General features: G+C 40.5%; 1 protein-coding gene across 5 annotated transcripts in view; it reads right to left on the reverse strand.

Annotated features, from left to right (window-relative positions):
• PEX5L (peroxisomal biogenesis factor 5 like) overlaps positions 1-5,743 on the reverse strand; it is a 114,281-nt gene extending 108,538 nt beyond the window's left edge. For 2 of the 5 annotated variants that reach the window (XM_033006408.2, XM_033006404.2), the window contains exon 1: positions 5,394-5,743. In XM_033006408.2, the coding sequence (XP_032862299.2) occupies positions 5,394-5,414 (21 nt within the window). In that variant the 5' untranslated portion in view covers positions 5,415-5,743. The remainder of the gene's footprint in view (positions 1-5,393) is intronic. The other 3 variants (XM_033006406.2, XM_033006409.2, XM_033006410.2) reach the window with 2 other exon arrangements.
• Positions 5,744-8,763: the final 3,020 nt, after the last annotated feature.

Raw genomic sequence — 8,763 nt, forward strand, 5'->3', positions numbered from 1 at the left:
TAAATGAAACTGCAGTGACAATCGTGGTAGATTTTTGAAAAATACAGACTGATTTCTTGAATAAACAGTGCCTCTTTTGTGAAAACTATATACTGGATTTAGACTAACATGTTTATATAAATAGATGACAGTGCTAGGGACTGTTGTTTTTCTATGTTTTGAATGAATTTAATTCCAGAATAGAGGCATGGATCCTTATTTAGTTAGTAAGAGTTCCTCTTAATTTGCATCCAGCAGAAATACACTGTGTGCCAAGAGTTTCTGAGCCTTTGCAAGATCTTCTGCTAGATTCTTGTAAAACTGCCTAACAGCTTCGAGGAATGCTTCTCTATACCGGCATTGCAAATACTCACAGTTTGTGCAGTTTCAGTATGTGTCTTATCCAAAAGCAGTGTATCACCTACTGTCTTTGAATTAACTTCTTTCAGTGAAAGTGAGCTCACTATTTTTATCTTGTTTAATTTATAAGCAGATTATAATCTGCTGTTCAAAACTTGAAAAGCTGCTAGTAAATAATTGGAAATTATCAAGACAAAATGGTAAGCATACTACCATAAACACTGCCCTAGTATTGTGAGTACTTTTAGAAAAGACTTGTAATAATGAAAAAATATGAGTTTATCGTAATGGAATTTCAGCTAGGCTAGGAGTTATAGTTTACTGACATCACTAGGGATCAGTTAGCATTCCAGCTATCTGCCCAGGTTTTCAGAACTTTGTAGCTTAAAGTTATTAAGTTTATGTTGATCTTAACAGCTGAACAAAGATTCAGTTTAGCACTGAATTCGATTTTATGTTGTGTGTATTCTTTGTGGGCTGTTGTATTCATGTACAAAATACATAGCTGAGAGATTACTTTTTTATTATTCATGATTGATTAATAGCTTTGGTTTTATTTAATTTATGTGGTAGTGTAACCAATTATATTGCAGTATTTTTAATACGTTACTAAATAAGCCAAGATGGAACTTGCAACTGCAGCTAATCTTGAGATGGCTCTGCTTCACTTCTCTCAGTGAGTTAGCTGTGCCTTAAGTGTTGGGAAATTGGTGCAAAAATGTTTTTTATAACTTCTAAAATATTTACCAACACTTTCCAGGGCCAGTAAAACATGTGAAGTCCTTGCGGTTTCATCTTGCAAGAATTTGCATGTGTGCATAGTTATTTTTCTGTAGACCCACTACAATCATACAGGTGTGTGTCTGACAACTGAAATCCTACTGAAATGTGAATGATTAATATGAATCATTTTATGTAAATATGAAACGCCAACGGTATACTGTTAAATGTCTGTAATAATACAGAACGCTACACAACAATTTAGGACATTAATTTAATTGGCTGTGGAATTAAAAGTTTAGGAGACTATCTATCTGATCTGGAACTTGGCCAAGGAATCGTGACTAACAAGCCTGTTCTTGCAAAAAAGTGCCAGAGGAACAGTGATAGCCATGAGTGGTCAAGATTTCTGGTTTGTCTAAATTAAGCCATTTCAAAACATAACAATGTCATACATAAAATCCCATGCCAACATTTGGCAAAGCACTTCTGTTCAAGCATTTGTACTGGAGAAAGCTGACTATATACAGCATCAAGGCAAACAGTTTTGAAAGCATTTATTTTTGATTTCCTGGGAAGCCAAATGCTGCTGAAAATCCCATTCTATTATTGTAATTTACCCTCCATCCATTTATAGAACTCTCATAAAAGTCAACAGGAGGGACCTGTACCAGGTATATAATTTACTGTAAAAACTTTAAAACATCTTATTGTTGGTTGTTAAAATGATAGACATTTTAGAACAGTGACTGTGGGATGAACTCAGCTTATGTTCTGCTTCCATCTGGTCTGCTACAGTTTCCTTGAAGAAGATGGAAAACAGCACACATTGGATTGCACACATTGTCCCGAGAGAGAAATACTCTTTCACCTGTACAATTTAGCATTTAGACTCAGTTCTTTTGCCATATCTGTGTAATCTCAGGGTGTGCTCCTGTAACAATTAAGTTTTATCCTGTCAGAGCCTAAGCTTACTGAATTAAGCAGGACTTATTGCATAACTGAAGTTATATGTTTATAGGCAAATAGTCTGTGCATCTCACCTGAAGTTCTTTCTCTCATGCAAAAGCCTCACCTTAAAGGCTCAGGCTTCAGGAGGTAGCTATGTGCCTTAGAACTTGTGTCAGTCCCTGTTAAGTTTTTGACAGTTACTGTGTAAATCGAACACGTTGGTAAATACAGCTATATCAAATGCTTATGCTTATTATGACAGTGAAATAGCTTTGAAAGAGCTTCCGTGGCACCATACGTCTCTGCATTATATTCCTGTTTGTTGTGCTGACTCTGTGGAAGGCCACTTTGCCTTTTTCCTAGTATTTTATGTGAAAGCATGCAGCATACAAGTAACACCAAAGCTAGCCCTGTAGAAAGGTACCTGGAAATGTGAAGTCAGCATTTTCAACCAGTAGCACATCATCTTTTTAGATTTTTTTTTTACTATCTTTGGAATTTTAGCTTAGGACCTCTCAAGTATTTCTGTGTTTTGAGGATTTATTTATAAAACAGTAAGAGGGAAATCTAAACCTAGGTCTTTGGAATAAACTAAGTGATTTTCTGGGATTCAGAAAAGAAATCCCCAAAATCTAATCTGTACTATAAAAATTAAAGAGAGACACACATATTGTGGCCTGATGTAGTAAAGTACTTTAGGCGCTTGCTGGACTTCAGCAGTGCTTAAATGCGAAGTGTATTTCACCTACACTTGAAGAATGCATTGAGCTTACTCAGAAATTCCCCGCTGAAGATGATAATGCTCAATGCCTATTCAAGATGAGCAAATTCTCAAACTCTGTAATTATGCTTATTACATTGTTAAAGTTGTTTCAGAAGTCTTCCAGGAATTAGCTGAGTTACAGCAGGTTATTAGTGAAACATTGGCTCTGTAAACATCTTTTAAAGTAACTGGACTAAGGAATTATTTCTGCAGATTTTACTTTTGCATCTGAGAACAAAACACTAGGAAAAATGGAAATGACAACTGATATATGACTATAAATTCACAATAGCTTTTGCCTAAGAGTGTAGGATCAGGCATTGTATATTGGCACATTGTTTTGCATTTAGATGTATAAAGTTAGATGCTTATGTACCCAGGTGAGTCCAGCAAAACACTCCAATTTCACTTAAAGGGGAAGCTCTGTGGGTGCTCAGTGTCTTTGAAAAAAAGATTGTTTTTGTTTAGGAGTCCAGGTACTGACTTCGGTGCCTGACTTTAATCCACTCAAGTTTGGGTGGTTTTATGGCTCACATCATTTTAGATTGGCAGGTAATTGTAAATAGTTTTCCCTAAGTTAGTAGAAGTCTTTCCAGAAGTCTCGGAGATAGAAAGGACCCATCATGTTTAGAATATGCCAACGTTTTTGTTAGCATGTGGTTTGACACAATACTTGTTTGGTAACTTTGATTGTGTTCCAACATGGTTTAATAAACATTACAGTTAGATCATTTTGTTGCACAGAAACTAGCTCTTTATTGTCTTTGTCTGACTCACTTAAAGGCTCTAATTAAGGATATAGTAAATGTAAAAATCTATCCTAATGCTTTAGGCTTTTTTAGGTGTTATCTGAAGAACATTAGTGCTTTCTGATAGGACAGAAATATGTTGAAAAGTTTGGTTGATGAACTCAGGTGGGTTTTTATTTTTAATGATGACAAGTGTACTGAATATGAATAGTATTTTTAATTCGGCAAACTTTTAAAGATAATTTAGTTAGAATTTCATTACATTTGGGCTAGAAAAAATAAAAATATTTTGAAAGAAAAAAATTTTAAGGACATCAGTCACAACATACTTGTATGTCTTAACTTGATTTTTCTATTGTAAATTTGATTTCAACCTTCCAATGACTCGGAAAATTTACAATGCTGCCAGACAGCTCAATATACCATTACATTTCCTTTCAAAAAGTGTTGTGTGTTTGTTGAAACCTTTCAATATATTACTCATAGCAAAGAACTTCTGCTTTCTTAAGGATATAAATATATACTTTCCAATGTCCAATTCAGTATCGTTAGTTACAGGACTGCTTTGGGGTTACTGTAAAACAGTGCATACTTTAACTAAATATCAGAAATAAATAGTAATATATATACTCCTTCCATTGATTACATTTCTTGTTAAAACCTGTTTGCTCTCCTATCACAGGCAATATTATGACACACTATTTATTGTTGTCGATATCAGATAACACAAACATGAAAGAGTAGCTGTTATCATTCAGTTCTGGAAAGAAGAGAGTGCTGAATCAGAGTCCTCACTTAACTCACATATATTGTACACAACCCTGTGTTTGATATTGACTTAAGTTTAATGTCCCTGATGACCATTCAGCAGATATTTAAATGCAGTGCAGAATCACACTGAACCGAAGTGGTCAGCTTATACTTACTAAAACTGCAGTTTCTCTGTAAACAGCCTTAGTACTAACAACACTACATGCAAGGCTGGTGCCACAGTACGTGATTGATCGTTCCTGGCAGTGAACACAAAGCCAGATTGGGTCCAAAAGCAAAGAAATTAATTTGGGAGATCAGTGCAAACCGATATTCCACTTTGGCATTTCCACCTCCATCAAAATAGACCTGGCTTTCCAAGGAAGAACCATGGGAAGGAGAGCGGGAGTCAAGGTTAAAGTCATCACGTCCAAGGCACTAGTATGTTTTTATTGGGGAGAGGCATTTTCTGCTCTGGTGATGTGGATCAATAGGATCATGAGGCAGGATTTCTGCCTAAAATGTTGAAGTCACTTAGACATGTGTTGGAATTCATTCTACAAAGTCATTGCGGGGCTTAGCAAAATCAATCCTCATCCCACGTTGGGAAGGAAGAATAGAAATCCATCACCCTTAAACACAACACACTGTGCAAATGGATGGCTTTAGTGTGGCATGAAATCTTTGCAGATTTTGCAAAGTAAGTGCTCTGTCTTTTCCCTTATTGTTTGCCCTTCACTTGACATACAGGAAGAGATGCATCAAGAGATGGCAGGAGACATGTGTCACTTAAAGCATGCCGTAACAACGTTTGCCCTGGAATGCTCCCTTGAATCTGTTCAAACAAGCAGGCATAATAAATGAAAAAATATACACAGAACTTCACCTAAAGTTGACAGCACCCCTTCTCCATCCTCCCCCTTGAGCAGCACTAGCCCCAGGCAGGCTCGTCCCTTCAGCCCTGAGTTGGAGTACCACGATCATATTGCACCACTTCACTTGTTGCACAGTGCCAGGGTGGCATCTCCCCTCCGCTCAACCCACAGAAACTTCCCAGAACCACATTTCAGTGCCGCGCGTTCGGAGGGCTTCTCCTCTCCAGCCTGCTTGCAGCCTCTTACCTGCATGTGTCCCTGGTACATTCTGCTTTGTCTGGTTCGGGTGCCCCTCAGGCCGACAGCTTGGGTGTACGCTGGGGTGGGGGCACTTCTCCTGTGCACTCGACTAAAAGAAAGGAGGAAAAAAAAAAAAAAAAAAAAAAAATCCTAACCCTGCGAGAGCTATTTTTTGCAGAAGATTCAGTTTGTCCTGGAAGCTCCTTCAGTGCTGTCCGCAACCCAGTGCTGCGGGCTGCTTTCCTCCCTCTTTTCCTTTCCGCCTCCCTCCCTCCCTCTCGCTCGCTCCCCTTTTATTGCGGCGCTGCGAACTGCACAGGAGCTGTTCCCCGCGGGGTGCTGGGGGGAGGCGGGCCGGCCCCGGGCGGCGGCGCCGGGCGGCTGCGGGGCGGCCGGGCGGGGAGCGCCGCGGGGCGGAGCGGAGCGGAGCGGGGCCGCCCGCCGCACCGCGCCTCGTCCCGCTGCCAGCCGGCCCGGCCTGGCGGCCCTGGCCCCGGCGGCCCGCCCCCGCCTCCCGCAGCCAGCCCCGGCCTCCTTCCCTCCTCCTTCCCCTCCTCCCTCCTTCCTTCTCTCCTCCCTCCCCCCATCCGGGTAACGCGCGGAACCCCGCGGAGCGCCGCGGCCACCGGGCGGAGCCCCGCTGAGGGCCTGGGGGAGCGGCGGTCCCCCCAGCCCCATCGGGGGTTGACGGCTTCCACTGCAGCAATACATAATATATGTGTGTGTATATATATATATATATATAAATAGTAAGCATAACGACCAAAATAAAAATCGGAGCGTCCCGGAGCCAGGACGCGGTAAAACCTGGATCTGGCACACGGAGCCTCCCGGCTGGCCGCGAGTTTTGCCTCCTCGCGTGGGAGGAGACGTGGTGCGCAGGGCAAGGGGCCCGAGCGCGGGCGCGTCCCGGGGAATGGTTATCTCCAAACCTGGGGCGGCTGTGCCCCACTCCCAGCCCTTCCCCACCGCTGCTGCAGCTGGGAGAGGGCTGCTGCCTGCTGCCTGCAGCGCTGGAAAAGTTTGGCACTGCAGAATGAGAGGGCTGTACGGGCTGCGGTCGTAATCAAACTGAATTTCAGTAATATGCTTGGGCCAGGCCCTACCTTGTCCTCTGCATAAGGAAGAGCAAACGTGATCCATCATTATTCACAGAAAATATCAGGAGACTCTCGTTCTGGCTCTGTGGTACTGCTTGGTAGTGTTTTTCAACACTTAGCAAAGCTATTGTAATACAGAAAAAAAATCTGGCAATAGCCTCTACATGCACAATTCTGACCTCGTAAACTGGCACAACAGGCCTGCTAAATCCTGCAAGCAACACCTGCATCATCTAGGATCCAGCTTTTTTCTTCCCCACCTCAAACCTTAAATTTCTAGTCCGTTAAAAAGAGCAGCTGCTTCAATTTCATTGCAAAGTTCTGCCCTACTCAGTGTATATGTATTCAGTAGCACAGAAAACATCCAGGGCGTGGAATTTGCTAGATCATATAGTTTCTTGGCTCTGAGGCTCTCAGATCTTACTATTAAACTACACAAAACTTTATGATGTTTTTGATGGACCAGAACAATCTAACCTTAACAGTATTCCAGTACTAGAGTAATGCAAAATAGATCTCTTATTCCTGAAACCAGCACATTTGTATCATCACAGCTCTCATTTCAGCTGACTGAATAGGCCTTTTTGAAGTGTTTCTATTCAGCTAAAAAACTGGGGTTTAGCAGAACACAAGTTCATAAAGTCGTCAGTAATGGCACAAGCAAAATCTAGCCAATTATTTTTTTTCACTTAAGCTTGAGAGTTTTATCTTTTAGATAGATAGCAAAAGTGACAGTTCTCTTACATCTAATGAATATGTATCCAGCTCACTGAGATTTTCAGAACAGCCTAGGAGTTTAGCCATGTATTGGTGATAAAAGCAAGTAAGAAATGAGTATTTTTTTGTCTAAATCCCTTAAACCGCTTTGAAAACCTCAAGAGCTGATGAGCTTAAAATACTTTTTGGGGATTGTCCATACATGTTAGACATATCTTACTGTAAAATTTCACTGTGTTATATAAAATGTGATTGCACTTATATAGATGAAAATATCAGATTTGAATTATTGTGGTTTCACTTAAAAACTAAAATATGGAGTACAGATTTTTCAGATACAAATATCTGGCTGCCTTCACGCTCAATTTAGAAGAAAGTTTAGATGAATAAAAAGCAAGTCCTATTTAAACTCAGAGACTTGGTGCCTTTGCTGTTTCTTGCACAGAGATGTATTGGACTCTTATCTTTTAGTAATCTCAAAGGTGCACTTTTTCACTCAGGCTACAGTAGATCCAAATTTTCCTTTCCTGGATTAGTGTGCAAGTTTTCTATTGTAGCTGAATGTTTTTAAGGCTTATGAAGTTTTTTTGTTGTTGTTGTTGTTTTAAGTACAGGGCTCCTTTGTTTTTCTCAAGAGGGGAAGCTGTGGTAGATTTGTCAACACCAGTATATAGCAATGTCTATTTTTTCTAAATCTAAGTATATAAATCATAATTTAAATTTTTCCTATAAGGTAGGAAAAAGTACACTTATAGCGGAAGAATTGTTAATTTAGGAATGATTATTCGTGCCATGTTATTTGTGGGTGAGGGACAAACATTTGGCAAGTTCCAAATGCTACATACTAGATTTTATAGTATAGTGTGTGTTGGAATGGGCACTTTTCTTAATGCATCAGAAGCGGGTACATTCATTTTGCAATTTGTTGATGCAGTGGCATATTGTTGCCACATTTTGTCAGGATCTGGCAGAACCAGTAAAGCCAGATAGATCCAGCTTTTACCTTTTTCCTTAGCAGGGGGCTAAATCACTTGGCAGGGATGGGTAAGAAGGCTGGCAAAGCAGCAGTGGTGCATCGGAGAGATGGAGGGAGATGTATGCATAGATGGATGGCGGTCGTTTCCTCTTAAGGAGCTGTTCTTTAAATATCTTTCAGTGCAAGCCACACTCACACGCACGCACAGTGCTGTGCTTCCACAAGCGTGAACCTGCCTTTGCCCTACTGCTTCACTAGAAGAAGCTTCAGAAAGATTGTTTCTCTCTCAATCTAGTTCTAATCTGGAATCAATGTATTATATTTATTGCTCAGTTACAGTACAATTTCAAAAATGTGATCATGGGTGGCGCAAAGCATGGATCTGCAATGCTAATGTAATTGTAACCTAAATACAAATATAAAGGCAAAATCTTTACGGCTTGGAAAAAGGTGAATGCCAGGACCCATGCTGTTTGTGACTCTGCTTTATTTGTGAATGCAAAGGTCTGTTTTGTTACAGGGCGTGTTTAACCATACAAGGTTCGCTTGCCTAAAGTGCTTCAAAAACATTTTTCTATTGTGG

The sequence above is a fragment of the Tyto alba genome, unplaced genomic scaffold (genome assembly GCF_018691265.1).
Source record: "Tyto alba isolate M040663 unplaced genomic scaffold, T.alba_DEE_v4.0 Super-Scaffold_10, whole genome shotgun sequence".
NCBI classification, from domain to species: Eukaryota; Metazoa; Chordata; class Aves; order Strigiformes; family Tytonidae; genus Tyto; species Tyto alba.